Source organism: Micromys minutus (assembly GCF_963924665.1).
Source record: "Micromys minutus genome assembly, chromosome: 23".
NCBI lineage: Eukaryota > Metazoa > Chordata > Mammalia > Rodentia > Muridae > Micromys > Micromys minutus.
The window spans coordinates 13,838,951-13,860,150 of NC_137958.1; the positions used below are offsets into that span (position 1 = coordinate 13,838,951).

General features: G+C 39.7%; 1 protein-coding gene across 1 annotated transcript in view; it reads left to right on the forward strand.

Moving 5' to 3' along the window:
* Positions 1 to 21,200, forward strand: part of PHTF2 (putative homeodomain transcription factor 2) — a 104,311-nt gene that overhangs the window by 64,867 nt on the left and 18,244 nt on the right. The window contains exons 7-11 of the mRNA XM_080936201.1: positions 926 to 1,091; positions 2,220 to 2,384; positions 9,790 to 9,976; positions 13,412 to 13,567; positions 18,545 to 18,763. Coding sequence (XP_080792327.1) covers positions 926 to 1,091; positions 2,220 to 2,384; positions 9,790 to 9,976; positions 13,412 to 13,567; positions 18,545 to 18,763 — 893 coding nt within the window. The remainder of the gene's footprint in view (positions 1 to 925; positions 1,092 to 2,219; positions 2,385 to 9,789; positions 9,977 to 13,411; positions 13,568 to 18,544; positions 18,764 to 21,200) is intronic.

The following is a 21,200-nucleotide window of genomic DNA, read 5'->3' on the forward strand; positions in this document are numbered from 1 at the left end:
CATCTGTTCCTGAAGTAGGAAAATAAACCTGTTTCAGGATGTAAGCCTGTAAAGGTTTTATGTCCAGAAAGTTTAAAGAATGTAGGCATGGAAAAGCTTTCTTCCATATTTTGTACTGATTAACGTCGAGTGGTCGGTGAGTTTCTGGGGCAATATGTACAAGTGTATTTGTGTTCAAAACGTTGAGTGATGGGGCTGGAGACGGTGCGTGGATGGATTAGCATGTGTAGAGCCTGGGTTAGCTCCCAGCACCACATAAACCTGGGTACACTGCTACCTCCTATACTCTCACCACTGGGGAAGCACAGGCAGGAGACTTGGAAGTTCAAGGTCATTGTTTGATTAGTTCCTGGCTGGGCTGTCCCAGGCTGCAAAACCTCAAATACAAACAAGCATTTTGTAACCTTACTAGACACTTTCTAAAAGACTCCATTATTGTGTGTAACAGAATAAATGTACTTGAAATTAGTATTTTTTTTTCTTAATGTGACCTAACCAAAAATGTCCTTAGATTTGAATTCATCACAAATCTTCATTACAAAGCTGAGTGTGTATGCCTAGTGTTGTGTTACCTTGTTCCAGCCGTATATTACTAAAGGCCACGGTTAGGCAATGGCCAGTAGTAAAAGAGTTGAAGGAGTTTATTTGGAGTGGGGTGGTGGTGTGGCGTGTGAGACAATACCTCACTTTTCCTGGCCTGCCTGGACCTCACTGTGTAGAGCGGCCTGTCCTTTAACTCAGGTCAGCCCGCCTGTGGCCTCCCGAGTGCTGGGGTTCAAGGCATGTGCCACCACACCTGGCGACATGGATAAGCATTACCTTTAGGAAAAGAATTTAGTAAGAAGTGTCAAAAGAACAGTTTTTAAGGTTTTGAGTGAATGACTATAGATCTATAACTGAATGTATCTTCTCTCTCCATTTGTAGTTGCTGCAATAGTATTATTCTGTTCCGCTCCTAGCCCACATAGCATACCTCTAACTGAAGTGATTGGGCCAATATGGCTGATGCTGCTTTTGGGAACCGTGCATTGCCAGATTGTTTCCACAAGAACGCCCAAACCTCCTCTAAGCACAGGCGGGAAAAGGAGAAGGTACTGCTTGTCCAAAGTGCAGTAATCTGTTATTTGAATATGGGACTTTAAAATTTTTACTTTAATATTTTGTTTGTGTGTCTGTTTGTGTGTGTCTGTGTGCCTGCCCATGTATACAATCAGGAAGGCATCTGATCCCTGGAGCTGGAGCTGCAGGTGGTTATGAACTGCTGGATATGGGTGCTGGGAACTGAGCCTGGGTCGTGTTCAAGAGCAGCGAGTGCTTTTAACCACTGAACCATCTCTCCAGCCACTGGGATTGTTCCTAACTTCTCTTGGCTTCATAGAGGATAATGTTATTTTACAGAGTAGCTCTTTCAGATAAAACTAAAAACTCCAGAAGCAGTTACCAGGTGATCAGGTCTCTGTTTATGGCCCACTTTGGTGCCATATGTCTGTGGGGTTGTTCTTGCTGTAGTAATTTTCATTTATTTTATTTATTTATTCTTTAAGTTCATTTCAAATCAGCAGAACCAATACAGCAAATAGATGTTAGGTGGAATAAACTAAGCTCTACTATTTAGAAAGACCCTGTGTTTCTAAGAGTCTTTGGCAAAAATAGAGCCAAGGGAAAAGAAGGGCTGTTCATTAAATGTTATTCGGAGCTGTGTAATAATAATGTCTGCTAAGGAGCAAATAACGGGTCTCCTCACTGGCTCCCCAGCTCAATGCAGTTCTGTTTTGAGATGCTTTGAAGCAATATTTCTTTTGGATATTGTTGCTAAGGTGGTGTGGTATTTATAGTTTGGGGGTGTTGAGATTTAAGTCCATCTCAGTTTTGAAAGGTAGCACCAACATTAGGTAAGTAACCTTGCTTATTTAGGTTGTAATTCTCTCCAGTCTAAAGCTTCCTTTATCCTTTATATAAAAAGGAATAATTACATAGGAAAGGAAGGGTTTCTTAAGTATCTTTCCAGTATGATCCATATAGTCGTGTGTGCACTGACTATGAGCAAGGAACAATGTCCTTGTATTTATACAACTGAACTTGAATATGCACCATTATACATGGTTCACATTCTGTCTAGTACATTTGAACTTCACTGTGTTCTGTAAATGTTTTGAATGTGCTGGAATAGTTGTTAAAATTTTAAACTACTCTCCACTCTTAATTGTTTTCTGATTAAGGAAATTAAGAAAAGCAGCTCATTTGGAGGTCCATAGGGAAGGAGACGGTTCTAGTACCACAGATAACACCCAGGAGGGAGCGGTGCAGAGCCATGGTACAGACGCCTCTTACAGCGTTGGCACCGTCTTCAGAGATCTTTGGCATGCTGCTTTCTTCTTATCAAGGTTCGTATTTACTCAACACGCCCTATTGCCTTTCTGATATTTGTCTAGATAATGAATATTAATGTCTTTCAATATTACAGCCTCATTATATGTTTTATTCGATAATCAGAGCATTAGCGTTTAAGGAGAGAGCACCAAGTTTATTTGGGGTTATGTCTAAATACGTTTATCTGCCTGGGAATGAGTAGATGGTAGCAAAGTGTAGTGAAGATGTCTCAATTTTTTTCTTTTAATTTTTCCAGTATTACTTTACTCTGTTAATTAGTTTATTGCTTTTATCAGTACTGTAGGTCAGAATTTGCTTTAATACAGCTTGTCACTTGTATTGCCTTTCTTTTACATCTACCTCAGTTTTTTCTTTCTTAAAAAGTATTTAAGAGTAGATTTATTGAGAAGCCGCATTCCGAGGACCAAGGCTGGGGCAGAAAGATGCAGGGGAAAGGGATGAGAAAGATAGAAAGGTGCACACACAGCAAGAGCAGATGCAGAGAGAGAAAGAGGGGTGAACAGAATGTCTGCATTATACAGGGAGGAGCTACGTCCGTTTTGGTATGTTAAATATACACTTCTGCTGCTTGTCCTGCATCTGAATCCCAACTTCCCAGCCTTTTGTTGATAATAAATGAATAGGGGGCAACATAATCATCTGTGACTACTTCCTGCCGACGTTGGGGTACCGTTATTGGGGAGTGGGTTCAAAAAGCTGGGATGTCGGTCGAGTCCAGGTGGAGCAGGCTGTTTCTCCTGTTGTGTAGGTTGTGGGGTCATCTGGGTCTAACTGCTTTTGGAGCTGTCCTGGATGCAGGTTTTGAAGGAACATATGGATCTGGCAGGATGCTGGAACAGATATGTTATGGCAAAAAATGAGATTAAGGAATTTAAGGAGGAAAAAAAAAAACGTTCTTTGGTGTACATTTGAAACTTTTAGGCCCATGGTCTTGGTAGTTTAAGTGGGGGTGGTCCAATGACCCGGGGAAGGAGAATAGATCTACCCTCAGGAATAGACAGGGAGAGAGGGAAACAGGCTGCTGGACAGTATTTGTCTGGAGCTCATTTGACTTGGATTCAAGTTTATCCCTTGAAGCTTAGAAGAATCTCTTTAAGTTTACAAAGAAGATAAACTTCAGGTATGTCAGTGTTACCACTGTTTAATGATAAAGCTCTGAACTTTGAGGTCTCAGTACAAGAGTAGCATAGCGCTACCTCACCATTCTGAAGTTATTTGGAATCGGCGCTGTGATGAGTCAGGTGAAGCTATGTGCCACATCTCAAGTTCTTCATTTGTTCTTGGGGGTTGTATTGTCTGTGAATAGTCACCAGTAAATAGTGAGCAGAGAGGAGAGGATATTTATATCAGGTTAAACCTAGCTCAGTATTATATTATTAATACTTAGTTCAGTTAAGAGTTAGTGATACTGGTTTAAATAATCAAGAAAAAGATACTGCAAATAACTTTCCTTTTTTAAAAAGTAACTCTCCTATCACTTTGCAGACAACATGACTAACTTCTGCTACTTCCCAAGTTCTTCATCCATCCATTTGTGCTTTTATGATAAAGTTTACCGTGCATTAAGCAAATGTATCCTGTGCTTATTTTTACTGTTTATCATTTTAAGAAGTGATTTTTCAAAATAGTTTTGATAGTCAGCACTTAATCCAATTGTCTGTTTTCTCCTCAGGGAGAGAGATTACAAAGTCAGTTTCTTAAGTATTTTCCAAGACTTTCAGGTGGACAGTTTAAATAGCAAAGTAGATATATTAGGTTTCAGGGAGTCCTGTTCTGATTTCTGCAGATACTGTTTTATTATAGACAATGTTACTTTACTTGCTATTTGAACTCAAATAAAACCCAGACTTCAGTTTTCTTCTGTTGGTCCGCAGCATTAAAATATTAGTCATTGCTTCTGTAATGTCCAACTCCCTTGGGATTGATTCTGTTTAATTATGACAGCTGTATTATAAGTAGCTTAAAACATGAACCAGTTTCAGCGGCTTCCTTTAGGCTTTGGTTTGCCAGCATATGAATGAAACTATTCCAAATATTAGGTACAAACAGATCCATCCTAGGAGAAATGTTAATTTTAGAAGCCCTATGCTGAATTCTGAAATCTTAGTGCCGTGCGTTTTGAAGCTTCTATAAGTGACCACAGGCTTAGTCCTGAAATAGCAGCTGGCACAGTGCTCTCCGGTGATGAGTGGAAAAGGTCGGCAGTTTCTGTTTGGGTATCTGAGTTAATGACGGAGAGCAGGTAAAGACAGCACAGTGGATAACTTGTATGAGAGACATCATGGTTTCTAGAGGTTAGAATGAAAAGTGACTTTAAGTCTTGCTATGTCTCAGTGCATTTCATTCTTAAAATAAAACAGCTTAAACTCAACAAATGCCCATTAAAAATAGACACAACCTCAGATTCCTAACTTTCTTACTTTAATCCAATGGATTGTTGTTTCCATTGGGAATATAGCTTTCATTGAAAAGATTGAATAGGAAACATTAGATCTTTGAGTTGTATTTCTTCAACTTCAGAATACCAAAAAATCCTGAATTTTCTTTCAATGCCTTTAAGAGCTATCTGTTGTATTACTAAAAAGTAGGCCAATGAATAGGAATTATGCTCTTGATTTTGAGTAGAGAACTTTATATTAATAGATTTGGTGGATTAAAAACAGTTACAAGAATGAAACAGACCACACGTTAGTTAATATGCTGGCTTGACCTACATTTAGGGACAGTAATGTCGCTCAGTGGTTGGGCTTGACCTACATTTAGGGACAGTAATGTCGCTCAGTGGTTGAGCACTTGCCGAGAACATGGGCAAGGACTGGATTGGATATCTTGCACTGCAGAGGTGAGTGTGCAAATAGGAGTTTACTTGTCTGTGTACCTGGGTTTTAAGACTATTGATAAGTGTAACCTGATAACTCTAGCTTGTTAAAGCGCTATATTCTAAACGAAGACTGATCATGAGCAAGTTCTTTAAAAAGTTGTACTAACTTTTGGGCTAAAGTTTTCAATATGGAAATTATAATACTTTAGCAATTCTTTTATAGTATAGTCACTTGTTTCTCAGAGGATGGAAGAGTATTAAACTAGTGTGATTTTAAGGTTCTTTTCCCTTGAGTAGCTTTGACTCAGGACTTCTTCATCTTGAGTAACAATCAGAATGCACTGTAGAAAATTCTACAAATGTCTCACCACCCAAAAATTAAAGAGGCAGGATGGTGAGCGTTGGCTATAACAGATTTTCTTACCTGTACTTTTTTTCTATTCAAAATCCAGTTCGTAGGTGTTTTTCTTAGTAAGCACCATATTTATTAAGTACTTGTCAGATTAGGCATGATGCTTCTTGCCGGTCACAAAGCATGAAGCTAACATAGTAGAGATGGAGACTTACATATAAACAGTACTACAAACAGAAAGACCTTCGAGGACTGAGACGGACGCTAGGACACCTCCATGAAGGATGTCTCCTTTCAGGTAGACCTTCAGAGTGAGCTTTGTTGTTGTTGTTTGTTTATCCTGAGTCTTTGTTGTTTTGGGGTTTTCAAGGCAGGGTTTCTCTGTGTAGCACTGGCTGTCTTGGGACTTACTCTGTAGACCAGGCTGGCCTTGAACTCAGAGATCTTCCTGAATATGCCACCACTGCCTAACAAGTCATTGGATACAGTAAGTTCTTAGAAGACGGATAAAGCCATTTCTTTTAAGTTGTTTCAAAAATCAATATGAACCACATGAAATTAAAGTTTCTGGGTGGCAGGGCGAAGCAAACAGCCCACGGACTTGGAGAAAACCTTTTCTAGCTAATCCTCACAGAGGGGTTGATATAAGTAAAGGTTTACAAAAGTAAACACCAAAACCATAAAACTGCCAGTCCCAAGAAATGATCAGTCAGGTCTCAAAACAACCCCAAATATCCAGTAATTTTTATTTTTTAAGTCCAGCATCCTTAGCAACTAGGGAAAGGCGAATTAAACCACTGCAGGCCCATCTCAGAAAGGCCTCATCAAGAAAACCAACCACAGCTAATGCTTCCGAGTCTGCTGAAGGCAAACCCTTATCTACTGTTGGGAGAGTGCTAGTTCACATCGTCCGTGGGAGGCTCCCTGGGGTTAAAAGTAGGACTACCATGTGCTCCAACTGTACAGACAGGTACTTGCACATCCATGCCTGCAGCTGTACTATTCACACTAGTGGAAGTGGACCAGCCACAGTGTATGTTCGCAGAAGAATGGATCATGGAGATGTGTCATATGTACATGTATTTGGCTCTTTAGAAAAAAATGAAATTATGAAATTTGGAGAAAGATGGAAATAGAAAGGATTCTATTAAGTGGGATGACCCCCAGTCTCAGAAGATAAAGTTCGCAAACTCTGTCTCCTGTGGGTTCTGATTTTTGAAGTTTATACGAGCGTAAATTAGAGAGGGAAAGTGCGTGTGGATGAGGAAATAAGGAGGACCACGGAGAACAAGCCCTGAGAAGTGGGGCAAGGTCCGGCCGCATGGCAGCCACCTGCCGTACAGCGCTCACTCTGAGTCATGGCGTTTGTTCTGCACGGTTGTTTTCCACCGTCGCGTTCTGGCACGTTCTGCTTTACGTTGGCACCTTTTCTTGTTTACTCAGAAATTTCTGTTTCGCTACTACTTTCTAGATGTATTTTGGTGACTCGGCTGACCTAAATTTAGTCCGAAGAGCCCATGGAGCACTGTTGAGCAGTTTTCCTAACAAGTTCTTACTGTTCTTGGAGCACCAACTTATCTCTGACACACCAGAGTATTCCAGTTTTAGCTTGTACATCAGCTCCAGCCCTCAGATCAGACACTTCTAGAATTGTTGCGTTTTAAAAACATGGCCTTGCTACCAGCCCCTCCCCGCTCCCGTTTGTTTCACCTGGCTCAGCTCTGGCATAGCTGCTGCCAGCCCTAACCCTGTTTGCTTTTCTACCCACCGCTACTCTGGGAGGGGTCACGTTACCAGCATCTCCCCCCCACCCTTGAATCCACAGATAAAAGACACACAGAGAGATACCTCCCGCCTTCCAGCCATGCCCGTACCAGTTTATTATCTCCATCTCTCTTCCACATCCTTGGCCACCCACCCATCGCAGAGGCCGCAGGCCCTCGCTCTCCCTGAGACCTCACCTAATTGCCATATCCGGTTCCTCCTCCGGCCCGAAGTCCCACCTGTACATTCTGCCCTGCAATTGGCTCCTGGCCTTCTTTATTGACAAATCAAGAACCAATTAGGGAACTAGACCTTAGTATTAGAACTTCTCCTTACAGAATGGTGTTTAGAAACCAAAATCTCGGTGCAAGATCTGGGTGTTCAGCATGGGTCAAGTACTTTAGGGTGTGTTATTTAACTCGTACCCATCTAGATAAAGTATTGTATATATGTCTTCAGCTGCTATTTCTTCCTTAACTACTGGCTTCCAAACCTGTGATAGCTACTTGCTGCTCTTAGGATTTTCTGTCTTCTCATACACTTACCTTGCTTTTCTGTCTGATTCATGTATCTGCTTTCTAGATGTCTTTTACTTTATCTTCCCATTAGCTTCTCAATTCAGTCTAATTTTCATCAGCCGTCATGAATACCTCTTCAGCATACTATGAATTTATTTGAATTTCAAGGAAATTCGCCTTTTAAAAATCTACATCTGCATATTACATCGTGTTAAAGACAAGTAAAAGGAATTGTTGATACCATAATATTCTCTCCTAGGTGGTAACAAGGGACCTTTGTGCTCTTCCTTGATTTCTGGTATTTCCCAATTCCCTTGCTCCATAGCATACTTTCTTGTTTGATCATCTTTAATCCGAGGCCTACTTTCTCTTGGATTTTTTGTCGCTGGGGATCACCTACAAGGAAAGCATTGGGAGATTGAGCTTCCACGTCTTGTAGCTCTTTGGATGTGTGTTCTGAATATAAAGCATCAGAAGTGTATAGAGTGTAAGGGAATGCGGCATGCTTGTTTCTGTCAGCTCTGCAGCAGAACAGGAAGGAGAGGGCCGTCTTTGTATGAGACAAAACCTTCCTGTGTTTTGACAAAATCCTAATGGGCATTTTCCAAAAAGAGGGGCAGTTGGAAGAGTTATGGGGACTATAAATCATCTTGTATTTAAGACTATTTTTGTACTGTAATTGGCTTCAAACTGGATGTGTTATTTCACCTGTAACCTCTTTGTGTTATTTCTTGATTCTAAAATCAACATTTAGAATAGGTAAGTACTAAGCTTCACATAGTTCTCAATTTTTCAATTAATTAAATTAGTGTACAAGGGTGCTGTGGCATTTTTGAACAGGGTCTGAGTAGATTCTTTATCCTGCCCGTTGACAGCACCCGCCTGCTAACTCCGTCGCTCTTCTAGCCTCTCCACCCTGTCTCTCCCTTTCTTGTCCCTCGTGTCCTTCTGCTCAGTTCTGAAGCAGAGTCCCATAGAACTGAGTCACTGAAAACCTACCTACCTGAAGCGTTATATTAATTTTATTTTTCCTTTCTTACAAAATAGGAAAATTCAAACGGGGTTATGTTGGTAAAAATGCTTTTTAGTTGTGTTTATGGCAGCCTTTCTCCACTTTGAACACGCCTTATTTTCACTAAAGGTCTGCTGGAAACTACTTTCAGCTGTTGTAGCCTTTTAAGACTCCTCAGACATTTACCCCTTAAGAATGATTATCTCTCACATTGTATTTTAGAAATATTTTATTCCTACAAATAAGCATCCTTAATTCTGGCCTTGTAGGCTCTACAAACATGGTCACCAGTTATTTTTTTAAAGCAATTCTTGTGAAAAAAAGTTACTTTTTAATTTTATGTTCTTCATTTTTACTTTTCTCAGATTTATAACTTTATTCTTTGTGTTCCTTTTTACATACATTGTCCTACAAAAGGACTTAGTGTTTTAAATTGTATATTAAAAGGAATTTATCAAAGAACTTACGTGTGTGTATACCAAAGGTAAAGTATTTGAGATAGCGTTAAGTCATTAATTGTATCTGATGAGGCTTCAAAGATATATTTTTTTAAATAAAAGCTTAAAATACATTAACCCTAACAAATTGGGCAACATTTTTCTTCTAGACACTTTCCATAGGCTAGGTGATTAGGACTAAGAATTATTTTGTAAATTGGGGCTTTGTGTGTGTGTGTATGTGTGTGTGTGTATGTGTGTGTGTGTGTGAATTGGTATTTGTAAGACCTTAAAACCTATCAGTTGAACTAGGATTTTAATTTGAATGGTCATTTTATCTGATACTATTTTTCAATTCCTGTAAAATATAAGGGTAGCCATTAAAATTCTGAAAAATTCTGCTTTATGTAATAATACCAGATTTTAAGTTTTGTCAACCCATCCAGAATGAGCTAAGCCCACACTAACCTATTTCTAAATATTCTTGGTTTTAGGTCAAAGAAGACAAAGAATTCAATTGATAAGTCAACGGAGACTGACAATGGCTATGTCTCCCTGGATGGGAAGAGGACCGTCAAGAGCAGTGAAGATGGAGCCCAGGGCCATGAACCTCAGTGTGAAACTATTCGACCAGCAGATACAGCGTGGGTCACACGAACTCCAAGGAGTGTTCCTGCCAAAGTCAGTGCTGTTTCCAGAGTCCGAATCTACTAGCATGGCTGATGGAGCAGCTGCTCTCAAATGTTTTCTCTGCAGTTGATTCTGTGACCTTCCGTGAATCGTAGTGATAACACTGAAGCTCAGGTCGATGTGGTTAAACGTGACTGCAAGTGTAACTCAGTGCCTCCCAAATTGAGTAGTAACTACAGGTGCTTAACATATATTGGGAACACTGCAAAACTTTTCCCCTTTCCGTGTTTAAATATGCAGTACTTTGTCAACCATAATTACAGAAAATAAGTTACTTCTCCTGTCCACATGTACCCCTGTGTCCCTTAGGCTCTTTCTATTCATCCCCTCATCCTCCTCTTCCTAGACAATGGGAACTATTAGTTTGTCTATCTGTCTGTCTCTCTCTCCCCCCTCTCTCTCTCATACACACACACATATCTGTGCATCATATTGTATAATAATACCGTATAGCTATACAGTATATGAAATTAAGTCCGATTCAGAAAGACTCACTGTGAGTCTGACTTATCACCAGTTCCCTTTCTGCTGCATCACAAGACAAAGTGCCGCTGTCCTCATGGACTGCATAACTAATTACCTCATCATGATTGCTGTTCAAGATCTTTCGTGGTTCCATATAGGTTTTAGGTGGGTTTTCTAGTTTTTGAAGCATGTTATTGGAGTGAGACAAGGGTGCCCACTCCATTGTTACTCAACGTAATGCTTCAAGTCTTAGTTACAATAATGAGACAAAAGAAAGTTATAAAAGGGATTAACATTGGAAGGAAAAGTAAAGTTTATCCATATTTGTAGATGGCATGAATCTGTATTTAAAAGACACCATGACCTCCAATCAGAAAGCCTTTCTATAGGATAAACAGTTACAGTAAGTTGCAAGATACAAAATTAATATACAGAAGTCAGTCACTTTTATACACACTAGTAACAATTTTGCTGAGAGAAATTAGAATATCCCATTCATAATAATAATATAATAAGCTTAAGATACTTAAAAAGAACCCGAAATGGGCACCTGGTAATGGATAGATTTATGCTTCTGAATTGACAACATTAAATACTGTGAAAGGGATAGACTACAAAAGTAATCTATGCTTAAAGCAGTCCTCAGGCCAGGGGGAGTAATCCTAAAATTCATTGGGTAGCCAAAGCAATCCTAAACAGAACAGTATTGCTATAGGCATCATGTTACCTGACCTCAAATGATAGCACACAACCGTAGTGAAAAGGCCAGCATGCTGCTTCACAAAAGGAGACATATAGACCAACGGAACACTATAGAGACCCTAGAAACAGATCTGCACTGCTGTAGACACCTCATTAAACCTTTTACAAACATTTATAAAATTTATGTGTAGTTGAATTTATATTGTTTTTATGTGTATAACTTACTTCTTTGTGCACACGTGTACACACACACATACATGTGTAGTTGTGTGTGGGTACCATGTATGTGTCTGGTGCCCTCAGAGGTCAGGATTAAGCATTGGCTCCTCTGGAGTTAACTAGTTACAGATGTGAGCCACTGTGACGGTGCTGGAAGATGAAGCTGGGTCTTCTGCAAGAGTACCAAGTGCCCTTCACGTCAGTCTTCTCACCAGCCCTGGACACTCCCTCTTCACAGAGTTGTCAGAAACATGCATTGGAAAGCAGCCTCTTCAACACATACTTCCAGCAACTGGATGTTCACCTTCCAAAGAATGAAATGTGCTCTGTATCTTTCACCCTGCTCCAGAGTCAGCTCACAGTCAATCAGAGATCTTAATTTTAAACATGAAAACCGAAACTACCAGGGGAAAATACTTCAGGATATAGGCATAGGCAAGGGTTTTTTTAAACACGAGAACCTAAGAAGCTCAGGAGATCGCTCTGAGGTTTGACAAGTAGAATATATTTAATTAAAAAGCATCTGCACAGTAAAAGCAGAGTGAACAGAGACCCCATAGACTAGCAGGCGTCTTTTACCAGCTATACTTTAGATAACTGGTTACTATCTGGACTACATAAAGAACTGCAAAACTCTATTCCACCCTCTCTCCACAAGAAAACAACAAACTAAAACTGCCAGTCTGTTAGCCAGTGAGCCAAAGAAATGAATACAAAGTTCTCAAAAGAAGAAATATAGATAGCAATCAATAAATAGTTCTAAAAGTAGCTAATGTTCATAGTTATTATGGATGCTTTAAAAGTTATACTTATTGCCAGTCAACAGTGGGTATCAAGAAAAGAAATGACAGCAGGTGCTCATGAGACTATGAGGAAAGAGGAAAAGTATTCCCTTATGCTGAGAGTTATAAACTAGGGTAGCCATTATGAAAAGCACTGTGGAAGTTCCCTCAGAAAACCAAAACCAGAATTGCCATGTTAAGCTGTTCTGCTACTTCGCATATACTGAAAGGACTCTGTATCCTGCGTCCTTCATAATGACGAGGACATGAATGAGAGGGGAACAAACCTTTAACAGAAGGGTTAGATACAGACGACGGCAGTGGACGTTCAGAGGCAAGCTGCGCCAGAAAGGGAACAAGCAAAGCACAGGACGGAGGGCTGGCGGGAGGAGGGAGAGGGACATCACCGAAAGCAAGTGTGTATGAAGTGCGCAACACAAGACTGCTTACTAATTTCCAAAAGTGTGCTCAAATTAAAAGATGTTGCATTTAGGAATATGTGCATTTGGCATTCTTGTATTAAAGGAGATGAAAAGATTTCCTGAAAAGTCTTTTAATAGTGCATGTAATACCTTTTGTAATACCAGCTATAATACCAGTTTAGTCTGGCTCTAATTTAGTACTCAAAGCATTAGCTGTCTAATACTATGAATATAACATGTGTCATATCTTTCACACATACATTTTCAGGTACATACTACCTACTGAGGTATATGCAAAACAATATCAGCACTGGTTACGCCTCTTGATCAGCTTCAGAATATCTAAAATCTGGGTCTCTTACAATTGGTCTATACATAATGTGTGAGAAACGCACACACATTGAACCATCAATTTTTTGCTGTCTCATAACTATTGCTAAGTCAGTGATGGATCTTGTAATGGATGACCGTTTAGCTTGATGAAGTATTATAATACTTTTCTCAGAGTTTTCAGCTTCGTTCAGCTGGTCTGTTAAATTGTGTGTTGTTCATATTTCTTATTTCTGTAAGGTGTTTCAGTTGCTTTTCTCAACAAAATGTTACAGAATAGTATTTGGTAAAGTACTTGAATTACTTTTAAAAAGAAAATGTATATTGAATAGTATCATCACTAACTTTAAGACTGAAAATTAGGTAGTCCTAATCAGTCTTTTGGTGGCATTTGAAGCTATTTGAAGGTGTAGAGGTTTATTTGTATAATGTTTAAAGATTGCCATTTTAAAGCTCAAATGTCATTCAGAAGTTACTTACAGTTCTCTTTGTCTGTTCCCAACTAGGATACCCACAGAAAGATAACACATGTCTCTGATGAAGAAACCAGTGAGGAGGGCCCCGAACCAGGATACCCATTGCGCTGCCCCGTGGACAGAACTTCTGAAAGCAGTCTTCGAAACAGAAAGCCACACCATTATAAAAAGCATTATGCAAATGAGGTATATAGTTTGACCTTACTTAAATGCATCCATACCTGTGTTAGATTACTTTCAACAATTGAGTATTATTATTGAAATATTTCCCACCATTATCATATTATTGTTTTACAATCTTTTTACCTTTATTATTATTATTATTTGAGAAAGAATCTCACTATGTTCTGTTAATTATCCTGGAACTTGTTATAGAGACCAGGCTAGCTCTAACCAGATTCGCCTGTCTCTGCCTTCTAAATACTGGGGTTCAGGGATGGGCCACCACACTAGCTTTGCTTCACGCTCCTGATGATAACGCAGCATTGATCCATTGATAGTAGGCATTCGTGCACATTCGTTTTTTTTGCAGTATCCATAGAGTTATTCACTCAGGTGCTTCTTCACTGTTACATCAGTTTACTGGTTTACTGGTTTGCAAGCTGTGCCTCTTCTGTACGTGTGGAGCTCAGAGCACAACTTGTGGTAGTTTGTTTATCTTCCCACCAGGTGAGTTCCAGGGATGTAGCTCAGGTTGTTGAGATATTGTCAGGGTTGCTGCAAAGTGACCTTACCAGCTGAGACAGTCTGCCAGTTCCCGTGTCGTTCTCTACGGCTCATTATAGTGAAATTATTTTCCAGGTAATTTCTCTTGTGATGCTGCTGCCAGTTCTTAATTTCCCCATAGTACAACACTCAGCAATTTTCTTCTTTTATTCTAGTTTTTTTTTCTTATAAATTTGTTTCGTTGCTTATTCGTTTTCTCAGACTTTCCCCCAGTTTTCTGACACCTCTAGACTTAAAACATTTTAGACAGAAAATTATTGTCAGTCTTATTTAGACTTCACTTCCCAAATATGTGCCTGTGTCATCTCTGGTTTGCTCACATGACCCTTAGTCTTTTCAAAATACAAACATTTTCTTTTTCTGGATGATTTTGAGTTGTATGGAAAGCATCAAGTGTCTGCTGGGGTAGAATATGAGTCACTCTGGCCGCTAGGACAGTTTCTTTCACATGGTCTTCTTTTAGTGTTTGCTTGGGATTTGGTTGTCTTTCTCTCAAGGACTGCATTAGATACACTAAGACAGTACACCAGGTTACTGCTTGGTGACCCACATCCTGCTTTTAAACCAAGTAACCAAGCCTGGGACATCGGAATCTTACTTTATGCAGTTAGACGGTTATTGGCGCTGGAAGCAAGATAGAGGGCCATTGGATGCATCTCCTACATAGTTGTCTGGCTTTGGAGGGACTTTTCTTCTGTGATCTTTGTTCTTTGCACAGCAGATTTTAATTACTGAGATCTTGAAGGGCGGGATATTATTCCCCTAAACTTAGATTGTTAATAAATATTACTTAAGAAGCATTTTAACTGAAGCTAGAGAGATGGTTGCATGGTTAAGAGCACTTGGTGTTCTTGCAGAGAATGAGGGTTCAGTTCACAGCCCCACATAACGGTTTACAGCCATCCTGACTCCAGTTCATGGATCTGATGACCTTTTCTGAACTCCTTGGGCAGTATACACAAAATGTACATACATATACATGCAGGGGAAACAGACACAAAATAAAAATAATTTTTTAAAAAGGAAACATTTAACTTCTTTAACATTAATAGTAAACATTAGATAAAAATTGAAATCTTCTTAGATTCATTTACGAAGTAGAGGCTTTAAAATAAATGATGTTTAAACAGTTGCATTCAGCTCCCTCAGATTTGACCTTAGAAACTCCCAGAAAAGCTGGGTAGTGTGATGTACACCTCTAATCTCAGCGTTCGGGATTGGGAGGCAGGCAAAGCTCTCTGGGTTCAAGGCCAGCCTGGTCCACAAAGCCAGCTAGCTCTAGTACAGCCAGGGCTATTGTCTCAAAAAGGAAAAAAAAAAAGTAAAAATTTTTAAATGAAACTGCTTGGGCTCTTAGTACTTTCAGTGACATTTATTTATCTGAAACTCTTCAGGAAGTTTTTAAAGGACAGACTGGTTTTGCCCTTTCTACATTTTACTTTGTGCTATTTAAAAAACAGTATTATTTATTCAGAAAATCTCATTTACATAGTAAATTATCTTTATCATACCCACCCTTTTCCTTCTCTTGCCTAGACTCCTTTATCAGGTCCCTTTTCTACTTTTATGTTCCTTAAAATACAAAACAAAAACAGCCTTAGTATTTAATTTTTGTCCATACCCACACGGGTCAACCACTGGAGCATGGGCACCGAGGGGCCACTACATGAAAGACAGCTGACTTTCCCTTTGCTAGTAGCCCCCAGCTGCTGATGGAGCTCCCTGAGTGGGCTAGAGCCTGTGCGCTCTCCTGACCTGTGCTGCAGTGCTGACTTGGCATCTGCTGTAGGGGAGCCGAAGCTGTCCTTGAGTTCACAGATGTAGCAGTCAGGTCATGCTGGGTGACAGGCGCATCTGGAGCCCTCTGCCTAGCTCTCCAGCCCTTGTAGGCTTTCTGAGTGCTTGTCTGATATTCCCTGAGCCTGGAGGTTGAGGGGACATCGATGTTCCGTTCAGGACTGAGCTTTCATTCATTCTCAGCATTTGACTAATATGAGTCTCTGTGTTCACTGCTGTCTATCATAAAACTCTTCTTTGGCCAGGGTTGAGAGCCATTTAACAATATAAACATCTATCAAAACAACAGTAGGTGATTTTTTTTCAGGGGCCTATAACCTCCCAAACAGTGGGCTTTTGACCAGTTTTATAGTAGCAAGCACGACTCCCCCTTTGTGGAAGCTCAGAGTGCTTGCTTACTCCCATAACAGCTCAGCCATTATTGGACCATCTCGTATTGTGACCTGTGGGTTCCAGCCCTTGGGTAAGACCTTCATGTCTTTTCTCCTGTAGCAGACTGCATATTGCTCTATGGCTCTATGAAAGCTAGCAAGCAGGTAGTGTCTGCTATGCTAAGTTCATTTTCCTGTTCATTCCTTTAAAAACAAATTGCTTCTTATTCATCTTCCCTTATACAAATAGGTATCACTATATAAACCTACATTTAATAGGTCATAAATAGTGCGTTTCATTCAAAGTATTTTATTATCTGTAGTAAGGATAATAAACAAACAAAAAAGTAGTATTTTTTTTTTGATCCAAGTATGTGAGACTATTGAATGAACAGCTAAGAGGATTATTGATCTAGAAAGTAAATGAAAAAAAAAAGTCTTCTGACTATAATAACTCACTTCAGTGATGATGCAATTATTCTTGATAGAAGGCATTAAAGTATATAGACTATAATAGTCAATTATTCACATCTCTCTAAAGAAAGACAGGATTAATGCTATGGTGTAAGAAGGTAATCAAAGGGTAGAGTAGCAAAGGCAGTTGTGATTGGAGCCAGGGAGCAGTCCAGGCTCGTTAGAGAAAAGCTGCACACACAAAAAGTTAAAATTTCATTACATACCGGGTAATGGAATTTTAACTTGATCTAGGAACTTTGAGAAGCCATGGTGGAAGATTGTAGTTAGAGAAGCAAAAGAGTCGTTTTATTTTCGGAAAGTTAATCTATAAAGAAGAAGGCTTTTAGATGTGGGACAGTCTACATTTTACAAAGGTGTGAATAACAATGTCTCACTTTTAATGTTTATTTTATGTGTATGGGTGTTTTCCCTGAGTATATGGATGTGTAACCACTTGTGTACCTGTGGGGGCCAGAAAAGGGCATCAGGTGCTTTAGGACCAGAGACACAGACAGATGTGACACTCTGTGAAGGTGCTGAGAATTGAACCCAAGTCCTCTGAAAGAGCATTCTAACTGCTGAGCCATTTTTCCAGGCTGTGATTGATTGATTAATTGATTGATTGATTGATTGATTGATGATTGATTTTTAATAGTCAACTTAACAGTCCTTAGAGGTAGAGGACAACTAATAGCAAATCTAAAATTTGATCTGGTTATAAGGGTAGCCTTTGTCTTTATTCAGTAACTATTTTAACCTTTTACATTATATCAGTTTTACTCATATTTATTTTATAAACTGAAACTGAGGATAAAATCAGTCAATAGAAATCACCTGTTTTTGGACATGGTAATACTAGCATATGTGAGGCTAAGGCAGGAGGGCATAGGAGTTCAAGGCCAGCCTAGGCTATCTGAGGCCCAGTCTCATTTAGAGCAAGAGAAAGGGGGAGTGGGAACAGGAAGAAGAGAAAAGAAAAGAACAACACACAAAAAATTATTTGGGTGACATCTTGGATATGTAATAAATCTGAACATGACCCAGGTTTCTAGAACCACCAGGTGCTAGGATCTTGGGTGGACAGTACCAGCAGTATCAAATACTACAACCAATTATAAAAAGTGTATCTTCTAAGTTTTTTTACCTATGCAATATAGCTTTCTACTGTGTACCATAGATTATCTTGAAAACACAAGATAAGAATTGCCTTCTTGGTTTTGATTGCCAAGTTTAAGCTTTGAGAAAGGCAGTAATATGAAGAAATCTATTTTTGCAAATATATCTGTGCAAAGTAGCTCCATTGAAATAAGTCGGGCTTGCTGGCACCCATCTCTGATCCTAATACTCAGGAAGTGTAGGCAGGTAAATTGTAGTTTTGAAGCTAACCTGGGCTGTATTGTACACCCCAAGCCAGTTGGAACTACATGAGTAAACATTATCTCAGCAAGCCAGGCGCTGAGGACATTGCTTCATGGTGGGACACTGGAGGCCCTTGGGTTAAGCAGGAAATATTGGAGATCTATACCAAATGAACATGGACTACTCTGTCTACTTGAATTCTGGACTTCATATAAATTTTAAGAGAAAATAGCCATTCCTTTTGCATGCAGAATAACATCTGACCTGAAATATACAACCAAATGAGAGGGCATCATTTTGTTAGTCCTAAAAAATCTGTGCTTTAGTGATTTGCTATCTCTTCTACTGTCCTGTGACAGTATGTTTGTCGTAGCAATGTACGGTTCTGATAAAGTCCTTTGAGTTGGAAAGAATACATAAATTGTATTAATGTCAAAGAATATCTTGATTTCAGGATGCCCCTAAATCGGGTACTAGTTGCAGCTCTCGCTGTTCAAGTTCCAGACAGGATTCTGAGAGTACAAGGCCAGAATCTGAAACTGAAGATGTATTATGGGAAGACTTGTTACATTGTGCAGAATGCCGTTCATCTTGTACCAGTGAGACAGATGTGGGAAATCCTCAGATAAATCCCTGTGTGAAAAAAGAATATAGAGACGACCCTTTTCATCAGGTCAGTTTACAGTGTTGGATCCTTGGAATGTATGTGCAGATCTTACAGAGGTGACAAAAGCGTTTACATGTAATTAAATTAATGCTTACAAGGGGTTTTTAATGTGGTGGCGTGTGTCTGGCTTCATTAGAACATTAGCGTCTCGGTGTTTATATTGTGGTTGTATCTCATCTTTTATACATACGTTCTTGAGTTAGTAGATGGAGTTCTGTGGATCAGATCTGTGGTTTTGATGCACTAGTCTGTTGGTCCTACTGAGATTCATGTATACCTTGGCCTGAATTCTGCTGTTCAGATTATGATTCAAAAACCCTTGTTCCCTGAATATCAAAGTTGTATTACTTAGAACTCTTAGTCACATTATCCAATAGAAATGCAAGGAGTCATATATGTTAGTTTCCATTAGCCTCATTAAAAACACTTCAAAGAGGTGGAATTTCAATATTGTTACTTAACCAAATGTATTCAACATATTATTCCTTTACTATATAATTTAAATAATTAAATAATTAAAATAGAATATCGATGTCGTTTTTATATTAAATCTACAAACTTAAGTCTGAACCCTTAATTTATACCTCATTTTAGATTAATCACATTTAAGGTGTTGAGTCAGGTACTATATTAATGTCCATCAGTGCCCCACCTTTAACAGAACCCTCATCTTTGTAAATCTTTCTTACTGTACTCAGAGCCTTAGTATTTAAGAAAAGAAGCAGTTATGGTGGTGCACTGGGAATGCGGAGACAGATGTTGAGGCTGGCCAGCCTACTGGGCAAGCTCTTAAAGTAAGGTAGATAGCCTCTGAGGACTGGCCTCACTTCTGCATAGGTAAGTGTATGTGCACTGACTCTTCTGCACAGACCCACTCCCGCATCATACAGAAACCCTAACCCTTTCTATCAAATGTCAAGAAAAACAAACAATTTCCTTAGTCTAAGAGTACTTACCCAAGAACCTTTAGCTGTGACACGGTACTCCAGTCTCTGTGGCTTACCCAGCACTCATTTTGTGTAGTTCTGGTAGCTGATGGCCCCAGGCTAGGGTGTGAGCACAGTCACTGTCTTGGAGCTCCAATCCTTGCACTGCAGATAGCAAGCTCCAAGCTATTTTTATTTAAGTAACAGTAGATCGACTTTCCCTTCAGATAGAAACTTAATTTAACTTAAGGGTAGGATAGTTCTGTTTGGGCCCATAGACAGATCAGTAGAACAGCCTAGAAAAATGCAGACACAGCTTGTGCTCTTATAGATCTCTAATGTATGCCATAATGCATCAGTACTCGGTAGGAAACGATAAGGCCATGCAATGGCGGGTTAATGATCACTCACACTTTAACGTTTAGGATACTCCCTGGTCTACAAAGGCAGGTTACCTGGTGAGATACTGTCTCAAAAAAGGGAGAGAGAAGAAGAGGGTGAAGAAGGAAGAGAGGGGAGACTGGAAACAGTGGGAGAGAGCGGGAACGAGAGAGGGAAGGAAGAAAAAGAGAAGGAGGGAGAGGACTCAATGGAAGAATGAAGGGATCTGAAGAAGTGGGTTATGGGGAAGTGAGTGGAGATACGGGTGTGTTAATATGGGCAGTTTTGTTTGTGCTCAGGCAAGTGCAGTTCAGAGCCTAGAGACACCATAGCTGAGAATCAGATCCCAACACTTTGAAGAGTACAGGGAATGGCGGTGCACACCTTTAATCCCAGCACTCGGGGGCTGAAGCAGGCGGGTCTCTGAGTTCTGGTCTACATAGTGAGTCAGGGCATCCAGAGCTTCGTAATAGAGAGACCCTGTGTTAAATAAATAATAAGTAAATATTTCTTAGAAATTATCAGTGTTGACAGGAGTTTTAAAAAAGAAATCGTTAAGCAGTGTGTTGATACAGATTTGTTCAGTTGCTTTGGAGAAGCTTGCCATTATCTGATAAATGTGAAGGTGCACATAACAACTTAGCAGGATTTAGAGTCACCTAGGAAACACACCTTTGGGTGTTTGGTTCCCCTTAATCTGAGGAGGGAAGGACTACCATCCTAAATATAGCTAAGACAGGACAGACAAAGCCAGCCCAGCACTGGCATTCCCCTGTTCTGCCTCCCCATTAGTGCCACACACGTTCTTGCAGTGCTGCCTTCCTGGCAGGACAGACGGTACCACGACTGAACTGTGTACCACAAGCCTTCCTTGTGCCTCTTCCTGCTGGGTATTTTGTTGCAGTGCTGGTCAGCACAAGCTTAACTCAAGGCTTGTAATAAACAGTTGATAGCAGTGAAATTTAACTTAGCCACAGGTCAACACAAGTCAGTTTGGGGAACCTAAATTTTCAATTATAAGTTGAAGTATAAATTTGTTTTGTTTTTTGAGAGAAAATAACTTGGAGAACTGTGTAGCGCTGTTTCTATATTCATATATAAGCACATGCAGTTGGGTGTAAGAACATGCAAGGGAG